This window comes from Nothobranchius furzeri, chromosome 11 (assembly GCF_043380555.1).
Source record: "Nothobranchius furzeri strain GRZ-AD chromosome 11, NfurGRZ-RIMD1, whole genome shotgun sequence".
In the NCBI taxonomy this organism is placed as follows: domain Eukaryota; kingdom Metazoa; phylum Chordata; class Actinopteri; order Cyprinodontiformes; family Nothobranchiidae; genus Nothobranchius; species Nothobranchius furzeri.
In genome coordinates, this window is record NC_091751.1 from 35424864 (window position 1) to 35446883 (window position 22020).

Here is a 22020-nt window from a genome sequence, read left to right on the forward strand (position 1 = left end):
GTGAGAGGAGAATAAGAGGAGATCCGTGCACGTGAGAGGAGAATAAGATAACCGTGCACGTGAGAGGAGAATAACAGGAGAACCGTGCACGTTTGTATTGTTCTGATGTATTTTCATGTTCAGACACAGTAAAATAAAACATTTTCTACTGAATGAAACTTTGCTGAGTTTTAGCTACAGAAGAACGTTTTCTCAACAATGCGCCGATTTGAAAAATAATCTCACAAGAAAATAAATACATAAAAGACGTCCTAAGTTTTAAACCAGTAATAAAGGTTTGTTCCACAGCAGAGTATCTGAAACAACTAGAACACGCTGAGGAACCAGGGCTGCATTCCATTCCTGCTGCTGCTGATTGTTCTGTAAACAAGCAGAACTTCCTCTAAATGGAATGCAGCCCTGTTAACACACCTGTGCTTGTCCTCACCCATAAGGTCAAAATATCTGATGAAACAGTAAAATGATGAATGTGATAATAGTGCAAAAGAACTGTAGAAGAGCAGGAAAATACATTCATGAGTTTTCCACTCAGTTTTCCTGTAAAGCCCTTCAAGGTATATTATTATTATTATTATTATTATTATTATTATGGTTTATTATTATTATTATTGTTGTTATTATTATTATTATGTTTTATTATTATTATTATGGTTTATTATTATTATTATGGTTTATTATTATTAAGTTTTTTATTTTTATTATAATTATTTATTATTATTATGGGTTTTTATTTATTATTATTATTATTATTATTATTATTATTATTATTATTATTATTATTATTATTATTATTATTATTATTATTATTATGCAACATTTTCCAAACTCCCCCAGGAACATTGTGTCCAGTATTCCACCAGCTGCAGTCTGGTGGAATACTGGAGTTGAAAAAGTATTTAGGATGAAGAAAATCCCATTTTAGCAGCAAACCAGTTTGTGTGATTTTTACTTTTCACTGATTAGAAGAACTGATATTTGGTTTGATTGTATTGTTAACCTATGCATCAGTCTTACTGCCATGAAATCTGCAGGTGATGAGAAATTCTCGTTCCACTGAAATCTTTTGGACCAATTAAAACTCTTGAGTTAACAACCGGGTCAGACGGGAGCTCAAATAAAATGTTTTTTAATTGAAAAACAACTGAAACCAAACGTGTTTCTGATTTTAACAACGAACCTTTTCCTGCCTCATAAATGTGAGTCGTCACTGACCCCAGATCAGATAGAGATGTTTTTTTTTTGTTTTTTTCTGTCCTGTCTGGTGTGTACGTAGAGGTCAAAGGTCAGAATGTAGTTTTTCCTGTTGCTATCACAGACGTGACTCTTAAGTGTGACTAGATCGTCTCTGACTTGTTAATATTCTGCATGTAAACTCATGAGAAGCTTTTTGGATAAAATAAAATAGTTTTTATCTACATCTGTGTTCTGATCCGTTACTTAAGCCGTTTATTCTGAGATTATTGTAACGTTGACAGCTTTCCTTCTAGTCTCTAATCCAGCATCACATGATGCTCAAACACAGGGAAGGCTGGCCAGTATTTGTGTCGTGCCTTCTAGGATTCTACAACCCCCCCAAGGCGCTTTACAACACAGCTGCCCTGGGGCACACTGATGGAAGAGAGGCTGCTGAACACCGGCGCCACCAGTGCCTCCGACCAAATACTTCCTGCACAAGAAGGTGAAACAATCGAGAGACAAAAGCTTCCTTGGTACAAATGCATAGACCCAGAGCTTTAGCCGGGTCTGGTTCTGGGCCCGGAGCTTTAGCTGAGCCTGGTTCTGGATCCGAAGCTGTAGCTGGGCCTGGTTCTGGACCCGGGGTTTTAGCCGGGCCTGGTTTTGGACCTGGTCCCGGTCCTGGGCTCTCCGTCTCTCTCTATAGAAAAAATACCTTTGAGTGTGGTATTTCTGCAGGAGGGTTAAAAGCACGCCGCCTCTGTATATATAGATTTACAGGCTCGGGGGACAGCAGCAGCTGCAGAACCCAGTAGAACCCTTTTAACCACCAGTCTGAGGAACCAGCCTCCGAGCTTCGTTCATGTGAAAGCGTCTTGGATCGTTTATGTCCGGTGCTCCTGAGTCTAAAGAACGAGTTTAATTCTCTAGTAAAGAACTCATCACTGGTTCTGGACTCAGAGATTTAGGCGGGCCTGGTTCTGGATCCAGAGCTGTAGCTAGGCCTGGTTCTGGACTCAGAGCTGTAGCTGGGCCTGGTTCTGGACCTGAGGGACAAAGGGGGGGGGGGGGGGGGGTGTGTTAAATTCATCAGCCTTCACCAGGACTTTCTTCCTGGGATCCACCAGCTGTGACTTCCTGGTTGCTTTTAGAACGTCGGAGTCCTGTGATGACGACTGGGAAGGTGACTTTGGATTGAGTAGCTCAGGATTGGTTGGAGGTCTGATGTGTGGAGGATCAAATCCATCAAGCGGATTCATATAAATTGTAAAATGTGAGAAGTTAGAAGTCTCTGATATGAAAGTCAAAAGGTCAAAACATGTTTAAAAACATGCTTGTAAGGACTTAGGAGAACTCTGTCAGAAACCTAGGAGATGGTTAGGGTGTTGGAGAACTTAGAGACATCTCGTGTCCTGTCCACGTCCCCTCTGCCTTGTCTCCCAGCAATCATAGCTCTGCTCCTGGTGTGGTCTTGACCTTTGACCCTTTATGTTGCTGCCCCCTCAGCCACTCTGCCCCGGTGGTTCATAGACTTCTTCTTTGGTCCGTGTCTTTCATAGTTCATGGTTTAGTTTCTTCTCCCAGCCTTCTAGTACAGTTGCAGTTCTGTTTTCTCCTCATCCAGTCCCGTTTTACTTTTAGCAGCCTTATTTAGCTTTTCCCTGCTTCTTTCAGCATTTAGCTCTAGGGTGTTTCTCAATGTCAAGGCACCTGGCCTTATGAGGCGATGTCTTGCGAGGCCAGACGCCTTGCTTACGAGGACACTGTCCTTCCTTGGTCATAGAAAACAGTTAAATGGAACAGACTTGCATCACGTGACCGCAGCTTCCACGGCGGTCACGTAACGTCACGTGACACAGGAGATGTTATATTTTATATGAATTAGTTTCAATATAAATATATAAATGTGTATATGTTTATTAAATTAAATATATAAGTGAGTTACTACCCGCTAGCCACCGAAGCTGCAACTACTAAGCAACTATAACCAACAATAGATAACTTCTTTGGATCTAAAAAAAACATTTTAAATTAGCTGACTTACTTTTAAACTTGAAAATTGTCCCCGAAGTAGCTGCCGGCTTCTGATCCGCCGTCTTTTTCAAAATACTGCGGTGTATTGTGGGTAATTTTTGACCAAGGCTAGGCTACAAGACACCTCCCGTGTATCCTTACTCAGCTAGCTAAACGGCTAGCAAACGGAGAACACACGCCTCGGTAGAACATGAACATTGGAACCAACTGGAACACGTCTTGGTGACTCCCGATGACGTATCTCCTAGGCAACCGGGGTGGGGCCAAGACATCAAGGCAAGGTTCCTTGCCACACCCCTGATGTCTTGTTGTGTTTCTGTATCTGGTTTTATCTGGTTCTGTACGTCCACCCTCTTCCCTGAAAACAAACCACACCTGTTCCCTGTTTCCTCGTCACTGCCACAGGCTTTCAACCCCAGTTCAGTTCTCCACTCATTGTCGGTTCCTTGTGTTTTGGTATTTGCCTGTTCCTGCTCCTGCTCCTGCTCCCCTCCTTCTCCTGCTCCTTCTCCTTCTGCTCCTGCTCCAGCTCCTGCTCCTTCTCCTACTCCTGCTCCTTCTCCTTCTGCTCCTGCTCCTGCTCCCCTCCTTCTCATGCTCCTTCTCCTTCTCCTGCTCCTGCTCCTGCTCCTACTCCTACTCCTACTCCTACTCCTACTCCTTCTCCTACTCCTGCTCCAGCTCCTTCTCCTTCTCCTGCTCCTTCTCCTACTCCTGCTCCTGCTCCTTCTCCTGCTCCTGCTGCTGCTCCTACTTCTGCTCCTTCTCCTACTCCTGCTCCTTCTCCTGCTCCTGCTCCTTCTCCTGCTCCTGCTCCTACTTTTGCTCCTTCTCCTACTCCTGCTCCTTCTCCTGCTCCTTCTCCTGCTCCTTCTCCTACTCCTGCTCCTTCTCCTTCTGCTCCTGCTCCTGCTCCTGCTGCTGCTCCTACTTCTGCTCCTTCTCCTACTCCTGCTCCTTCTCCTGCTCCTGCTGCTGCTCCTACTTCTGCTCCTTCTCCTACTCCTGCTCCTTCTCCTGCTCCTTCTCCTTCTCCTGCTCCTGCTCCATATGAAACTATGGCTTATTCAACAAGCAACGTTATGGCACAGAAGAGCACTGAAGTTCAAGGAAGAAAAATTGATCACAAGTCAGTCCAAGTCATCAAGAAGGTTGGTTGAAGTGTTTACATCCTGCTGACATAAATCTTTATACATCCAAGAGTTTCAGTGAGTTTTACCTCAAACCTCCAGCGAGATGCTGTTGGATCTGGGTGTCTGAGGAGACAAATACTCTAGTTCAGAATCTTCTGATCGCAGGAGCTTCTAGCTCAGTAGAGCACTGGTTTGGTGTTCATCAGGGTTATGTTCCAACCCCAAACAGGTGGTTTTAGATTAGGTGTGAAGTCTCAACATCATGAAAACCTCTATAGATCTTCTAAGGGTCTGCTTGTGTAGCTCAGTCTGTAGGGCTGAGGGTAGGTCAAGGTCAAGTAGAGAAAAGATCTAAGGAGATGTCCATATGGACCCTGTTTCAGAGTGGTGGGTCCATCAGGGCAAGAAGAGAGGCACCCATCAGAGAGGAGAGGACAAACCTGCAGCTTGTGTGTGTGTGTGTGTGTGTGTGTGTGTGTGTGTGTGTGTGTGTGTGTGTAAGCTGCAGACCCCTCTGAAACTCCTCCTCTTGCTCTGGAACTGTCAGTCATCTTTATAAAGAGCTTCAGATCTCAATCGCGGACAACGTTTGGATTGTGCTGCCCAGGGGAAAGCAGAAAGGGCAGAGCAGCAGACTCTAATCCCATCAAACATTCCAGCTCTGAGTCATCAGAACAGACAACTGTAGCTGCTGGTGATGTACGTGTCTCACCAGCTGCTAACATGTGCAAACCTCCCGTAACCGGGAAATTAGGAATCACTGAGCATGAGGAGAAAGCAGTGCAGGGTGGGTATTTCCACCGTCGCTGGTTTGCATAGTCCCAAAATGTCAGAGTGTCACCTTACAAAGAGTTTATATTTTTAGCTTGAGGGGGTAGTTTAACCGCTGATGCTATTTTACGGCCTGGCCCACATCCCACTGAGAGCTGAATCCTGGTCCCCTCGATATCCTGACACCTTTTTAAAAGGAGGGATGGGTGGAGCTCCTCTTCTCTCCTGTCCCCAGACCTCGCTTTGGGTCGCAGCAGTTGGGTGTTGCCTCTGTCCAAACTCCTGCTGGTGACCCCAACGATCCCTTTCAAGGGTCCGGACTAAACCACGCGCCTACACGTATTTAAGACTCCAGACATCCATGGATCAGCTGAAACACCGCACAATGGGTGTCCAGGAGAAGCTGGAGATCGTTGGGGTGGAAGATGAGGCAGGGAATCCGATCAGCGCCCTGACCATCCTGTCTCTGCTAGAACGAGTGGCCGGTATCATCGACAACGTCCAGTCCAGCCAGCAGCGCATGGAGGAGCGTCAGCAAGAGCTGGAGAACAACATCAAGACCGTCCAGGGGGATGTCCTGAAGCTGGCCAAAGACCACAGCGACACCAGCGGGACGGTGGAGAAGCTCCTGCAGAAAACCCGCAAAGTCAGCGCCAACGTCAAGGACGTCCGCTCGCGGGTCGAGAAGCAAAATGTGCGGGTCAAGAAGGTGGAATCTACACAAGACGAGCTGCTGACCCGCAACAAGTTCAGAGTCGTCATCTACCAGGTGAGTTTAGAGTCCTGCAGGACATGAACACCTCCGTAGCTCCACTCAGGTTAGGTTTAGAACTTTTCAAGTTTCCTTTAAAGCTGCTGTAGCGCATCTACAGCACAAGCTAGGTTTCAAACAAACACGGTCACCCCTCCCCCAGGTATCCTCCCCAAGACATTTCTGCCGGAACCAGAGCCGGATTGAATAAATGGACTACACTAGGCAGGCTGCATTTTTAGCCCCCCCCCCCCCCCCCCCCCCCCCCATCAATGTTATTTAATGAAGTGAAATCTGAAACTTACCAAAGTTACTTATAAAAGTTCATTCACATTTTACATGGCCTAGTCTTTGGTTACAGATTGATTGTTTGTATGCCAAAATAAGTCATGTGTTTTATGTTAAACATTCTATCAGACATTTTGTTTTTACATTAATAATTTATACGTCATTACACAGCTGTATTAAATGCTAATAAATTATCCTCATCTTATCGATTGGGAGTGCCATTGTCAAGGCGGTACCAGTAAATAACCACTAGGTGTCATTAAACTATGGAAAACAGAGCAAATATGTTTATCTTATTTGCTCTGTTTACATTTATTCAACACATTTAATTAAAAAGATTTTCTGCTAAATACAATAACTTACAACATTTATAAATGTTGACAAATTAATCACATGATAGTGGAAAGACATTCAAGAATAAATAGATGCATCTTAATGGACTGAAGCATGTTTAAAGGCGCAAAAACTAACTATAAACACACAGCTTAAATTATTATAGTATAAATTTTGTACAATCTATAATCTTAAAAGAAAGTATTTTAATTAAATGAAAACATTATCTTAAGTTTTGATCTTGTTTTATGCTCATTCAGGCTGTTGCCTCTGCTGAATCAGAAATTCTGTGTCAATTTTCTGAGTGTGAACTTGTCAGGCTGATCAGACTGGATGAAGGAGACGAACAAGGTGAGACGTTTAACAGTTTTATTATTTCTCTGGTCGTATCTCTGTGAGGAAGAAATGATGACTGAGATGAGAAGCCGGTCACGGTGTCTTCCATATATAGCCTTGCTTGGCTGTGACGTGGAGGGAATCCCCGCGAGGAGCACGCTGGGAGCTCCCCACGAGGGGCATGTCGGGAGTTGTGGTCCGAAGGTCAGCCGGGAGATACCTGAGTCCTGACAGGACCCCCGGTCCAGGGACGGCTCCAGAAGTCCCAGCGCGACCCCGGCGGACCCAGAAGTCAGAGATCAGGGAAGGGTCCAGGATGGACCGAGCCGGCTCCCAGGAGCGTTCCTCGGGGCCATAGTCCTTCCAGTCCACCAGGTACTGCCAGCCCCGACCCCTGCGGCGAGCGTCCAGGATGCACCGGACGGTGTAGATAGGCTCACCGTCGAGGAAGCGGGCAGGAGGCGGCGCCGGAGCCGGAGGCGGGAGAAGGGAGGACTCCACGTAGGGCTTGAGCCGGGAGGTATGGAAGGTGGGATGGATGCGGAGAGTAGCCGGCAGCCGCAACCGGTACGTGACCGGGTTGATGACCCTTTGGATGGGGTATGGGCCGAGGAACCGAGGGGCGAGTTTCTTGGACCCGGCACGGACCCGAAGGTCAGCCGTGGACACCCAGACCTTGTCCCCAGGAGCATAGGAGGGACCAGGACGGTGTTGACGGAGATGCTGGTGAGCATAGCTGGTGTTAGCTCTGGTTATGGAGGCTCGTGCTTTGATCCAGGCGCTCTTGCAGCGTCTCACCATGGCTTCCGCTGCCGGAACGGCGACCTCGGGTTCTTGGTGGGCAAAGACCGGGGGCTGGAAGCCATAGCAGACCTCGAAAGGGGACAGCCGAGTGGCAGATGAGGTATGAAGATTGTGGGACAGCTCCGCCCAGAGGAGGTATTTAGGCCACTGCGAGGGTTGAGCCGAGACAAAACAACGAAGGTACCGACCCAGCTGTTGGTTAGCCCGCTCCGTCTGGCCATTGGTCTGCGGGTGGTAGCCTGAAGATAGACTGACCGATGCTCCCAGCAGCCGACAGAAAGCTTTCCAGAACCGAGCCGTGAACTGGGGCCCCCGATCCGAGACCACGTCGACTGGGAACCCGTGGAGGCGCACCACGTTCTCCAGGAACAGTTCCGCTGTGCGTTGGGCTGAGGGGAGACCCGGAAGGGCGATGAAATGGACAGACTTGGAAAAGCGGTCCGTAACCGTCATGACAGTGTTGAGGTTATTGACCGGCGGGAGACCCGTGACGAAGTCCAGCCCCACGTGGGACCAGGGGCGGCTGGGCACCGGAAGAGGTCGGAGGGCACCAGCCGAGGCCTGGTTGGGGTTCTTGGAGCGGGCACAGACGTCACAGGCGCTGGTGTATTCTTTCACATCCCTCGCCATGCCTGGCCACCAGAGGGCTCGCTGGAGGAATTTAAGAGTTCTGGAGAAACCAGCGTGGCCAGACAGGCGTGATGAGTGGGCCCAGGACAACGCCTCGCTGCGACAGGCCGTGGGGACATAGAGGCGACCCGCGGGGGTCTCTGGAGGCGCGGGGTCGTCCCGGAGGGCGTTCTGGATAGCTTCCTCCAACGGCCACCTCAGTTGGCCCAGGAAGCGGTGTTCCGGGAGGATTGGCGCTGGCTCGGACGAGGGCGTGGAGTGGGTGAATTGGCGGGAGAGGGCGTCCGCCTTCTGGTTCTTGGCTCCCGGGCGGTAGGCGAGATGGAAGTCGTAGGGTTCAAAGAAGAGGGCCCAGCGAGCCTGGCGAGGGTTAAGCTGCTTGGCAGATTTAATGTGGGTCAGGTTCTGATGGTCAGTCCAGATCGTGAAAGGCCGAGTGGTGCCCAGAAGCCACTGCCTCCATTCCTCCAATGCCCATTTTATGGCCAGTAACTCACGGTCGCCCACACCGTACTTCTGCTGGGTGGTGGAAAACTTCCTGGAGAAGTAGGCGCAGGGATGGAGCCTGTCGTCGGGCCCGCCTTGAGACAGGATGGCGCCGGCGCCGACGTCAGAAGCGTCGACCTCGACCACAAAGGGAACTGCAGGATCTGGATGGCGGAGGATCTGGGCCGAGGTAAAGCGGGTGACCAGGTGGCGGAAGGCCCGAATGGCGTCGGGAGTTAGACGAAACAGCTGGCCAGGGGAGCCTGGTCGAGTGAGAGAGGTGAGAGGGGCTACGAGGGTGCTATAGTTCTTTATAAAACGGCGGTAAAAGTTACAGAAACCCAGAAAACTCTGCAGTTGTTTCAGGCTGGTTGGCAAGGGCCAGTCCTTCACCGCCTGGATTTTCTGAGGGTCCATGGTTATCCCTTCGTCCGAGATCATGTAGCCCAGGAAGGATATGGACTGCTGATGGAAGGAGCATTTCTCGGGTTTACAGTACAGGTTGTGGTCCAGGAGCCGGGTTAGGACGGCGCGAACATGATGGATGTGTTCGGCCTCGAATTTGGAGTAGATCAGTATATCGTCCAGATAGGCGAACACCCACCGTCCCAGCACGTCGCGGAGGACATCATTAATGAGACGTTGGAAGACAGCAGGGCTATTGCATAGTCCGAAGGGCATAACCAGGAACTCCCAGTGGCCGGTGGGTGTTATGAACGCGGTCTTCCACTCATTCCCGGCCTTTATACGGACCAGATTGTAGGCGCTCCGGAGATCCAGTTTCGTAAAGATCCGTGCCTGGGAGATGGCATCCAGAGCGGTAGTGAGGAGCGGCAGAGGATGGCGGTCCTTGACCGTGATCTTGTTCAGACCCCGATAGTCTATGCAGGGGTGAAGATCGCCTTCCTTTTTCTTCACGAAGAAGAAGCCAGCGGCACCCGGAGAGGAGGAGGGTCGGATGAACCCCTGCTGGAGGGCCTGGGCGATGTATTCTTCCATCGCTTTGGTCTCGGGAGGCGCGAGAGAGAAAAGGCACCCGCGGGGAGGACTGGTTCCGGGTAGCAGCTTGATCTCCATATCATATGGCCGGTGAGGTGGCAGGGAGGTGGCGCGCCGCTTGTCGAACACCGCGGCCAGGTCCCGATAGGGCAGCGGCAGGTGGGGCGGTGTGGAGCCGGTGCCCCCGTCCGGAAGACCCGCCGAGGATGGAGGAGGAACGAGGTGAGTCTGGCACGAGGTCCCCCAGCCCAGCAGGCGGTTCTGGGACCAGGAAATATGAGGGTCGTGGAGATGGAGCCAGGGGAACCCCAGGATTAGAGGAGAAGAGGGAGCAGAAATGACCAGGAAATGGAGGGTCTCCTGGTGGCCTTGGGTGATCATACGGAGTGACTGGGTTCGGTCTCGGACTGGGTAGGGTTGGAGAGGCCTACCGTCCACCGAGGTCACTGGTATAACTCTCTCCAGGGGTTGTAGGGGGATCCGTAGGCGTTTTGCCAGATCTAGGTCCATGAAATTGTCTGCGGCCCCCGAGTCCACCAATGCGTTTACGTGGAGTGAGACCTCACCATGGAGGAGGGTGACAGGAATAAGGAGATGGTTAGTAGCGACAGGGGTAGAAGAAGACCCAGACTGAGCGACCCCAATACTCAGTGGGGCCCCCCGTTTCCCGATCGTAGCGGGCAGTCCAGGCGTCGGTGGTCGGGAGAGCCACAGTAGGCACAGAGGCCCTCACGCCACCGTCGTTGTCTCTCCTCGGGGGGAAGGTGGCCGAGCTGCATGGGCTCCTCCGCCAGCATGGGTACAGGAGCTGGCGTGGGTGAACGAGGGCGAGGCACCGGCGTCCTGGGTGGACGCGTGGATAACTTGGGTCGAACCAGAACCCGCTGGTCGATGCGCAGCGCCAGATCAACCACCTCATCCAGGGTCTGAGGCAGCTCCCTTCCCGCCAACTCATCACGGATGTAGGGTACCAGCCCCTCCAGGAAGGCGGCCCGCAGAGCGGAGTCATTCCACTGCAGCTTGGCGGAGATGGTGCGAAACTCCGACGCATAAGCGCACACCGAGCGTTCTCGCTGGCGGAGTTTGAGAAGGCGTGTCTCTGCTCCCACTTCGCTGCTGGGGGGAACAAAGGTCTTCCGGAGAGCGGACACAAACGCAGCATAGTCGTTGCAGGCAGGGGATTTGGAACTGTAAAGCGCAGCAGCCCACTCCGCGGCGCATCCGGAGAGCAGGGAGGTGAGATGCGCCACTCGGGAGCGCGCAGATGGGTAGCGTCCAGGTTGGCACTCGAACTGCATGTCCAGCGTGGCGAGCAGACCATCGGGGCTCCCCGTCTCCCCGTTCCACCTCTCCGGCAGGCTGAAGTGGGGCTCCTCCCTAGGAGCAGAGCGGGTTGGCTGCTGGAGTGCAGCGATCTGTTGCTGCTGATCGTTTGCCTGTTGTTGGAGAGCCGTGAGAGCCGTGGATAGACGCAGGGTGTGGTCGGACAAGGAGTTCACCTTGGTGTTGAGCTGATCTACCATGGAACGCAGCTGCACGTTCTCGTGGCGGAGACGATCGATCTCCGTCGAATCTACTCGGATCTCAGTCATCCTGTCAGGCTGATCAGACTGGATGAAGGAGACGAACAAGGTGAGACGTTTAACAGTTTTATTATTTCTCTGGTCGTATCTCTGTGAGGAAGAAACGATGACTGAGATGAGAAGCCGGTCACGGCGTCTTCCATATATAGCCTTGCTTGGCTGTGACGTGGAGGGAATCCCCGCGAGGAGCACGCTGGGAGCTCCCCACGAGGGGCATGTCGGGAGTTGTGGTCCGAAGGTCAGCCGGGAGATACCTGAGTCCTGACAGAACTTATTGTTTGTTATGCTATTTGAACATTCATAAAAATATTTAAAAAATAATAATACGAAATGTTCCTTGGTTAAGCTTCTGTTTATGTCTCCAGATTTCCTCTGTGATGCAGAAGAATATCCAATATTTTGAGAGGAATGGTTTAGTGCAAAGTACTCACGCATCCTGTCATCATTTTGGTACCACTTTGCAGGATCAGATGGGTAGCTTGTTAACACCCTTTCTGGATCTAGAGGCTCAGTATATTGGGCTCACTTCTGGCTGGCTGCTGTTCTTCCAGTTCGTCCTTCTGCGAAGGCGTTGATGTTGACGGCGATGGTGCTACAGCGTCTTCCGCCGCATCTCCCGCCGCATCTTCCACCGCGTCTTCGGGTCGTGTCTCCTCCGGGTCTGGCTCGGCCTCTGGCTCTGCTGACTCGAGCAGGTTCACAGCTGTCGGACGGCTGCCCGAGCAGCCCGACAGAAACTTCTGTAAGGCCTCCCGCTGTCTCTTCTTTTGTTCCTCTTCATTTTTTTTTTTCTTTTTACGTTTTGACGCACCCGAAAGCATCGTGAAAGTTAGCCTACTCAAAAACACCTGCTAGCTTTGTTGTGTCCCGCTCTGACTCTGACCGCTTCTCTGACATCCTTAATTGGGTGGCGCCCAAGTTGTAGGCTACAGTCATGGGCTGGCGTTAATGGGACTTAGCTAATGTAACAGTCTATGGTTAAGATAAATATTGTCACTATTTTTAGTTAATTAATGAATATTGAAATAAACTGTAGATAGGAGTCCTATCTACAAATTCTATCATAGGACATTTGTACATTTTACTTTTGATTTATTTATTTTTAATTTTGTCCCTCTGTCTGGGCCCCATCCAGCCAATCAGGCCCTAGGCACGTGCCTACTTTGCCTTTGCGTTAATCCGGCTCTGGCCGGAACCAGAAACCCGCGATGGATGAAACGAGATAGTGCTAAACACCAGTCTGTTGTTGTTCGAGACTTCAAATGGTGATTTTCTTTTTTGGACTCTGGTAGTTTGTCCTAAAGCTAAAGTGGTAGCAGCTGGCTGTTTCTCCTTCTCTGAGTTTGTTGAGCAGAGAATCTCTCACACCAGTGATGTTCTGCTGCTGAATACATGAGTGTGTTATGATTAGAGGATCCGAGGAAGTGTGGCGGTTCAGTGAGATTGACAACCGGATGGTCCAGTGGTTGGTTTTGGTCTGAATTGGTTGTCGGTGGAGGTTTTTGGACAAATATGAGAATCACTTTATTGTTTTTAGATTTTTCTCCACAGTACATCTATAGCTATAACATGTTGGAGTGTTAAGGGGCATTTTATGCTCATTTGTTTTCCATACTTGCCTTTGCAGCTTTAAATCCCCAGTGTGTAATATGTTTACCTGTTTACTACAAATCCTGTGTTTCCAATTCACAAACTATTTCTCACCAACATCATTTGTAAATAATCCACTCGGCTTGAAATTTAACATTTTTAAATGCAGAAACTGTGGTCGACGCCCCATGGTCATCCACCATCTTGAAATACAGTAACTGTTGAGGGACATACGAGCTCCACTTTGTACGTTTGGACTATGACTGTAACCTGAAAGAACCAGCAGAGAGCAGCAGTGCACCCTGGAAGCCTGGGGTCTGCTAATTCAACTAAGCAGTAGAAGAGACTAGCTACACCGTTTCTGAACTTGTTAGTTTGAATAATAAACAATGAAAGACGCATCAAATGTGACAGGTCGTCATCATGTCTATCAGCCATAAATGTTAAGATCCCCGCCCGCTATTCGCTGGACATCAGCCTCCGAGTGGTGTCCCCCCAACTCCCTGACTCCCCTCAAGTTGTTCATTCGTCTTTTCTTTGTACCAGAACTCCTGATCCAGTCCCAACGTGTCCATTAGTCCTTCAACCCAAGTCTCCTCCCTTTTGTGCGTTCGTTCTGTTCGTTCCTGCAGCCTGCCATCTCTCCAAACACGCTCCAGCGTGTTTTTAGGAGGACATATAGATTTAAAATATCACATTATTACATTACATTACATAATTTTCCTGTAGAAGTCCATCCCAAATGTTGTGAAGATAGCCTGAAAGCAAACTTCCCGACATGGGGGGACAGAATATTTTAAGGGAACACAATTTATCACAACACCTGACCTCCCGGCTGACGTCACCCCTCCTCAGTGTGTGAATTGTGACCGCTTCAAGGTCTAACAGAACAAGCTTGCTTCCTTCAGGACTGGTAGGATGATCATAATAAAGACGTGTTTTAACTGGTAGGGCAGCTTTAAGCTTCGTGTGGGTGAGGCTAGAGAGATTACACTCTCAAACTCATGAGCGGGCCACCGTAGCTGTAAGACTTTCTCTGAACTGCACGGCGCTTAAGAGTCGCATTTCATCAGGATTTGAGTTGATTTAAACTAAAACAAAAACACGACCAGGACAAAACAAATGTGTTCGCCTCGCATTCATTAAAGGACAAGATAGAAGTTTTATTCATCATTCGGTTTGTGATTCTCATGATTTTAGTTATTGATCAGCTCTGCAGCGTTTCTATTTAGGTAATTCAGTTGATATTAATAATTTTTCTGACTTAATCTCTTCTGGTTTCTTCTCTTTGAAACCAAAAGCTTCAGTTTTCAGTTCCTTCAGCAGTAAATAAAATCTTCTGCTTTATAGTTAGAAAAATCCTTGAAAGCTAGAGCATCATTACAGAAAGAAGAAGCAGCAAATGCCAGACATTCATGTCAGAGCATCGTAATGATGAGAGGACCACCTTAACCTGGAGGACTTTAATCTGGTGGATTTTAATCTGGAGGTCTTTAACCTGTAGGACTTAAACCTGTAGGATTTTAACCTGTAGGATTTTAATCTGGAGGTCTTTAACCTAGAGCCCTTTAACCTGTAGGATTTTAATCTGTAGGATTTTAATTGGTTCACCCCAGCTCATTAGTTTTGAGTCATTTAACCCTTTGATGCATGGATTATGAAATCTTTAACCATGATTTTTTAAACATTTTTTTTCATTCATCTTTAGGTGTGAATGAAACAAATTTCATATTTACATGTTTTTTGTAAAATTTAATTTACAAATAATTTATTACATGTCCACCTCAGTGGACAGTGTGCAATCTGAACATGAAATATGTTGGCTTGACTTACTGAAGTACAAATGGAGGGGTTCAAATGCAATAAAGTCTTCAACAGCTGTGCTTAATAGCAAAAATAAATAAATAACAATTTTAAGTACCTGTCCACTGTAGTGACCATTATGCATCAAAGGGTTAAAGTTTTTTATAAAACATTTGTGTGATTAAATATTCAGACCATTTAATCTCTAAACACTTTAAAAGTTCATCTTTTATCTTCATCAGAACCGTGGTTTCATCTGAGAGTCAGAACGCCTCCCGTTAACGGTAAAGCAGAAACGTTTTAGTTTTCCTTCATAGATAAAAACTCCAGGAAGGATTTTTATCTGTGGTTAAATTAGAGTTCCGGTTGGGAAACAGTCATGGGCGTCATGGGCGTGTCTAAAACAGGTGCGAGAAAGAACAACAGCCTGAGCCTATGTAGGGGAAACACTGGGTTGTGTCCTGTCTCGTCCCATCCCATCCTGTCCTCCTGGCTCATCCTGTCCTATTCGGTCCTCTCCTCTCCCGTGCAGTCTAATCTCAACCCATCCCATCCCATCCCGTCCTCTCTAGTCCTGTTCGGTCCCCACTTGTCTCCAGTCATCTTGATGAGCAGCAGAGGCACTGTCAGTAGCTTCTGTCTTTCCTAATGTCCAAACTCCAGAATGGAAACCAAAGCCGCATGTGCAGCTGTTGTGGATCCGTGACAGAGGAATCTATTCTGGGATGGCAGCATTCCCATCTGCTGCCAAAAGGGACAGGCCCTAAATGCTGCCACCCAGAATCAGACTCTGGGAGCAGAGATCAATGAGCAGCGAGAGGCGAGCGTCGGTCCCACTCACCTGCTGCTGAAGGTGAGGAACAGAAAACGTTCCTGCTTTTGGGAACAAACCAGGATTCTGATATAAACATGCACACACAATCCTGCATTCATAGGAGATTCAAATGTATTTTTGTCTTATTTTCTATCATCTGGTGATTGTCTACAAATCGTTAACTTTCCATCCACCTGGAAGGTGTGAAGACGCTCTCGAACTGACCAGGTTTGCTCCACATCACACCTGCCCAAAGGAACCACACAGCTGTGATGTTAACGTGCTCTGCAGGTCATGACAGCAGCAAAAAATAACCGTTTTTAACCATCAACATGAACAAAAGTAGAGCAGGTATCTCCACTTCTTCTGTTTGAGTAGCTGTTGAGGTGGTCCTGACACCTGGAGGTCCTGCTGACCCAACTGCCTCCACAAAGCATCACACTAAATGATCTGTTCATATTTATGAAGGTTTTTAATCGGGACAAGGTCCCATCTGTTTATACGGAGTGGTGGGGCTTAAAACCAGGAACCAGCCAGTAGGGGGCACATCTTCTGTTTTAGGTTCAGGGTCCAGGTTTTGGTCTGTTCTAAAAAGCATCATGAAGAAAATATTCAGGCCAGAGCAACTCAAAAACCAGGTGTGGTTCCTGCTCCATGTGAGTCCATGCTTAGGTCACCTGCTGGAGCACAGAACACATGTAAAACATGCTGGATGATCATCGGGGACCAGGGCTGAGGTAGTCCAGGTCCAGGTCCAGGAGATGCTTGTTGGTTTCTCTGCTCCAACACACCTGTGCAGCAGCTCATCAGGCTCTGCAGAAGCCTGTTAATCACCTGCTAGTTGAAATCAGATGTGTTGCAGCAGGGTTCAAACTAAAACGTGCTGGACACTGGCCCTGCAGGCCCGGAGTTGAATAGCCCTACTGTACAGAGTCACCACCAGCCTGTGCAGCAGCCTCTGGGTCCCAATTTGGTTCTGTCTGGACCTGATGGACCCTCGGGGTGTCGGGTTTCTTCAGGACTAACGTCCCGTCGGTTATTCTGACGCCTTAATTCGTGTTCAGAGCTTCAGCTTCAGCTGAACCAGGAAGCTGCTTTGTTTCAGATGCTGCTGAAGGGCAAGAAGCAGGTATGGTGCCTTTTAAGGTCCTAGAACCCCCCAAGGCTTTCAACTATTCACACTCTGGTGGTGATGAGCTACAATGTGGCTACAGCTGTCCTGGGGGGTTACTGAAGGATGTGAGGCCGCCGTACACCGGTGGGTGGGAAAGGTGGGTGAAGTGTCTTGCCCAAGGACACAACGGCAGTCACAGACTGAGTGGGGATGGAACCTGACACCGTCTGATTATGAAGTGGACATTTAACTCATAGCCATAGTCAGAGGTAGAATGTGGAGCACCAAAGCGACGTCTAGTGTGTGGAGGTTGTAGTTGCAACAACGGAACAAGGTTTCCGGCCGCCGAGATTCCAGGTTCTATATGGATACCTGGAATGTTTTACTGGGTCCATCTGTTGTAGGCTTCACCCAAACTCTCTGGTTTAAGATCTTTTATGGTCGCTCCTCTTCTGAGAAGGATCTTCTGGGCTCAGAAGCTGCTGCTTGACTCTACTCCAGCATCATTAATCTACTACTTAAATAACATATTTTCTGTTTTATCTATTTTTATTAGTTTTGTTTGTTTTAGATGTTTTTTTTGTTAAAGCATTTATTTGATTTTTTACATCATTTCTTCTATAATTCTCTTTTATTCGGCAGTTTTTTGTTATTTCTCTCATCTTTCAGTCGTTGTGTTTTGTTCTACTTTTCCATCTCAATAGATTTAGTTTTTATTGTCTTACTGATATTTTTTATAAGTCTTTTATTATTTGTCTAAAGCTGTTTGGATCATTTTGCACCAGTTTTATGTTGTGTTATTTATCAACAAGATAAATAGGAACTTTATAAACTTTGAGATCATTTGGTCAGGATCTCGTCTTAATCCATATATTCCATTTCGGGTCTTTTCACTGATGGTTTTAATAATGGATGCATCTCTGTGGCTGATCAGAGGGTAACGGCTGATGGGTGGCGATGCCGGCTGGTTCTGATGGTCTGAACTTCCTGTCAGCCTCTTCCTCCCCAGTTATTAATACGAGTCCTAACCTACATTGTAATTATTGTGTCATTCAACACGTCTGGACTCGCTCCGACAACCCCGCCCTGATTAATGACGGCGATCCCTGTAGGTGCTTGGCCTTGAACATGATTAAGTGGCTTTCACATGAAGGTCATCTGTAGGATGCAGCAGATGGAGCCCACCTGTGAGGCCTGCTTCCTCCAGGTTTCAGGGCTTTGAGGGTACTGGATGGCGTTAATGTGCAGCAGGAGGATTTCTACAGGTGTTATAAATACCTGAAGTGTGGTTATTATTACTCCTGCTCTTCCTGTCAGACGTTTCCGGTCTCGGCGCGCTCCGGTTTCTCTTCTGTAAAAATCGAAAAAGCTGATCTGTGTGTGTTTGCAGAGGGCTGTAGGTCAGGTCTGACAGGGAACCTCGGAGGGAGATGAGGTTCTCTATCTGATCAGTTTAACCGTATCTGTGATGGATAAAAGGGTCGGTTTCATCAGTGCTGAGAAAACTCCGACATCACAGCAAACCTGCTAGTGAGAAGTAACAAACCCTTTAGTTCACTGATGTTTAACCATCACCGGCATGAAAATAACCTCTGGATGTTCTTCTTCGACCAAAACACATTTGGAGTGAGAGTAATTCAAGATGGCCATCACCTTAGCAGTGGCTCCCTCTCAGTCCCTTAGATGATTAGAACTTGGTGCATCTGTGACCGTGTCATTGCCATCGCTGATTCCTGGTGGTTCTGAAGCAGGAAACTTCAACCCAGGTCTTCACCTTTAACCGAGCTTAACCTCTGATGCTGGGTTTCAGCACTGCAGCGATGATGTCACATTATCTAGCTCACCTTTGTATTCTGAGTGAAGCATCTCAGCTGCTCCACGATGAATCTGCTGCAGCAGTCGGGTCAGATGATGCACACTGGTTCTGAACCCAAAGGCTCATGAATCCGGCACTGGATTCTTGCACGGAAACAAAAACAGAACCAAACATGTTCCTGCTAAACAAAAGGGTCAGGAAAAGTTAAAGCTGAATGAATCTGATCAAAACTAAAATAAAACTCTGATGTGTCCTTATTGTGGACCAGTCATGGTGCCCTGTGCTTAAAGCTTCTTCTGTTTGTGGTCGTAGGGGGAAACCGAGGTCCCATCTGTGGCTGTCACCAAAGGGCCCAAAAGCCCTGGTCTGGAGGGTCTGGATGTTGAGCCTGACTCATACGACGTGCCCTTTGACCTCTCCTCTGATGAGGAAGGCCTGAACGTGGATGAGCCAGACCCATCACGGGCAGCTCGCCTCAAGAAATCCATGGTGAAGAGCACAGAGACCCTGAAGGCCGCCTTCTCCAAGGAGAGCATGAGCAAAACCAAAGACAACCTGGGCACCAGGTTCCACAACCTGGGCGAAAAGGTCATGCCACCAGAGAGGAGGGAGAAGATGCACCAGGCTGGCGAGCGGCTGAAGCAGTCCGGCGAGCGGCTGAAGGAGAACATTGCCAAGAAAGCTCCAACCAAAGAGACCTTCCGCATCAAGCTGAAGAAGGAGCGTGCCGTTGCCGAGGGCCAGGAGGGCGCCGAGGTCGAGGCTGAGGCCAAGGAGGAGAAACCAGAGGGAGGGGTCGTCTACACCGAGGTCTCCTTGGAAACCAAGAGGGAGGGGCCTGTGGAGGAGGCCGGCGCTACTCGTATAGCAGAGTAAAGGTCACAGGAAGTAAATCAGGGTCAGCAGGAAGAAGGAGGCGGGACGCCGGAGGATCTGAGGATGAAGAAGTTATTCGTCTCAAAATCTAATTTAGTTCCTTAATTAAAACAAATATTTATAAAATCTGCTAAGAAAGTTCAGTTTGATAGAAAAGGTCCCGAATGTGTGAGTCTGGAAGTAGTGCCAGAACAAGCCAGAGGTCAAAGGTCATTTCTGAATGTTGGTGTTTTTATGACCTAAAGTGAAGTTGGCTTCAGCTGGTCTGAGACTAGAACATCAGCGAGCGCTTCTGCAGACGTTAGAGCGCCACCAGCCGGAGGGATTTTACCAGATAAATGAATAAAAACACATGTGCATGTTTAGTTCTTTCAGATTAGATTAGATTAGATTAAATCACACATGAAACCAGATTATCCAGGTTTTCTGTTTCTGCTGCACCATTCCATCACAGCAACTCACTTTCTGACACTAAACTGAGCAGAATCTTTACATGGTGCAGCTTTGGCTTTTATTCTGATTCTAATTAATCCCTAATCTAGTGGTCATCAGAGGATTTAAGATGCAGATGCAGAGATTTGGGATTATTTTAATTTTTGTTGTTTTGTATTCAGTTTCTTTTAAAAAGCATCAAGTTTTTTATTTGAGACGCATTTTAATCTGAATCACAGAAGTTTGGATTTTCCGCTGTTCTTTTATCAGGCCGTCTCACACCCGTACAGTGTCTTATTCTGAAAATACACTTCCTGTTTGTTTTATTCTTATAATTATGTTTTTGTTCTTGCTGCATTTACTGCAGCAGGAAACTGTTTTGGTTCATTTATTTACTCAAACATTTATCAATCTGTTCACTTTGTTTGCATTTTGTATAAATAAAGTTTATCTGATGGATTTTTATGGGTTTTTATTTACTGAGCTTCAGCTTTTATTTTCAAATAAAAAAGTGAAGATATCTTTAAAAGTGGATGAGATATTATGAAAGTAAAAGTCAACAAAAAGACGCTCAGGTTTAATTCTGAAGGGAACTTTTATTCTAATAAACTTTGAACTGAAAAGTTCGACACCAAACATAAAATCAGGATTTTCCTCTGGTGATTTTAGTTTAACTAACTTCATTAACTCTGATTATTTCACCCACATCATGATATTTAATTCTTGGATTATTTTCCAGATGTGTGAAGCAGCAGCAGGAGCAGCTCTGGTTTAAATCCCCACCTCGAGGTGGACTCCACCCTCCACCTCTAAAGCGTCTGCTGCTCGGCTCTGGAGCAGACTGACCTCCGACCCGGCGGCTCCGACCCGCTGTCTGCTGCAGTTTGTCAGGAGAGGATTTGTCTCATTTATTAGACACTGGGAGCCTTAAGAGTCCACTCACCTGATCTGAAGCGTAAACGCTGTGCAGATGAAGTATGAGAGGAAAAGTTCTGGTGGGATCGTTTTACCTGCAAGGGGCTTTATTTTGAAAGGAAAAACGTATTCTGAGTTGAGAAGCAACTTTATCAGAAATCTGAGTTTTTATTTTTAACAAACTCCTCGTCTCACAGATCAGGTCTGACATGAAAAGCATCAGCTGGTTAAAAATGGCTGCCTCTACCGTCACATTAAAATAATTATTTAATAAACAAACTAAATTAATAAAATCTAGTTTTAAAAACGGAAATATCTATTTTTGTTTAAAAAAGCAACCAGTTTTATAATATTATGTAATAAAGAAATAAAATGGGCTCTCACCACCGCTAGATCCTCCACCGGGGGCAGCAGACATGTCCGAGACAGGATCTGGCAGGTTTCTTATGAAGGTGTTCATCCTGATGCTCCATCTGGAGGCTTTAAGGCCAGACGGTGTCCGATGACGACAGTCCAGGTGAGGGTTTCTCAGATTGAGTGTAATTAGGACCGACTCTAATCTGCCTCTGCAGGCTGTCAGAAGTTTTATATTCTCTGACTCCTGTTGTTCACCTGTCTGCAAACACCAAACCTTCAGAGGAACAAACCTGTGTTAATGGATTGGTCCTCTGCCGCGTTTCTCCTGTATTACTGCATCAGCCCCACAAACCCATTCTGATTTATTTGAGCACTTCAGAGAGAGAGAGAGAGAGAGAGAGAGAGAGAGAGAGAGAGAGAGAGAGACGCCACGCCGGGGTGATCAACTCGTCTGTTTGTTATGCATCGACTGAGCCGTTTAAGCTGGCTGCTGAAGAAGCAGCTCCATTAAGATGCTTCAATAAATCCCGGAGTCTCCCAGATTAAATTTGTTCACAGGTAAAGGATTCATGAAGCAGATTCTTCTCTGCTCTTATTCCCCCTGACTGATAAAGTGAAATCCGGATTCTGAGACAACAGAACATGAAAGGCTGGATTCAAACATCTCTGCTACTGCAGGATCAGGGACCAGGCTGGAGGGATGGAAGGAAATTCAAAAGATGCTGCTGCATTAGCACTTAAACACATCTGTAGTCCACAACGTTCATTTAGCTCAGAGGAGAAACAAACACCACCGTGGAACCCCAGCAGGTCTGCGGCCATCAGCTTCAGCCAGGTGGAACATTCAGATTCAGCCAGCAGGATTATTCAGGGCTGCTTTCCAGACTGAAAACACGTTAATCAGAAAAACCAGAAGCTGCAACTGAAATAAAAACTTAATATTCCATCTGGGATTCCTGATTTATCACGGACGTTTTTC

General features: G+C 47.5%; 2 protein-coding genes across 2 annotated transcripts in view; both read left to right on the forward strand.

Moving 5' to 3' along the window:
- Positions 1-1415, forward strand: part of LOC107383718 (tomoregulin-1) — a 54313-nt gene extending 52898 nt beyond the window's left edge. Inside the window, exon 10 of the mRNA XM_015956505.3 lies at positions 1-1415. This exon is cut by the window's left edge and continues 1364 nt beyond it. The gene's annotated coding sequence lies outside the window, so the exon portion shown is untranslated.
- Positions 1416-5313: 3898 nt separating this feature from the next.
- On the forward strand, positions 5314-20228 carry cavin4a (caveolae associated protein 4a). The gene is made up of 2 exons (XM_015956512.3): positions 5314-5883; positions 18774-20228. The coding sequence occupies exons 1-2, from the start codon at positions 5476-5478 to the stop codon at positions 19335-19337; spliced, it is 972 nt and encodes a 323-aa protein (XP_015811998.1). The 5' UTR covers positions 5314-5475; the 3' UTR covers positions 19338-20228.
- Positions 20229-22020: the final 1792 nt, after the last annotated feature.

Excerpts from the sequence above, each read along its gene's own strand:
- cavin4a (XM_015956512.3), top strand. The coding sequence starts at position 5,476 with ATGGATCAGCTGAAACACCGCACAATGGGTGTCCAGGAGAAGCTGGAG. Across the intron at positions 5,884-18,773 it reads TCAGAGTCGTCATCTACCAG|GGGGAAACCGAGGTCCCATC; the intron begins GTGAGTTTAGAG and ends TTGTGGTCGTAG.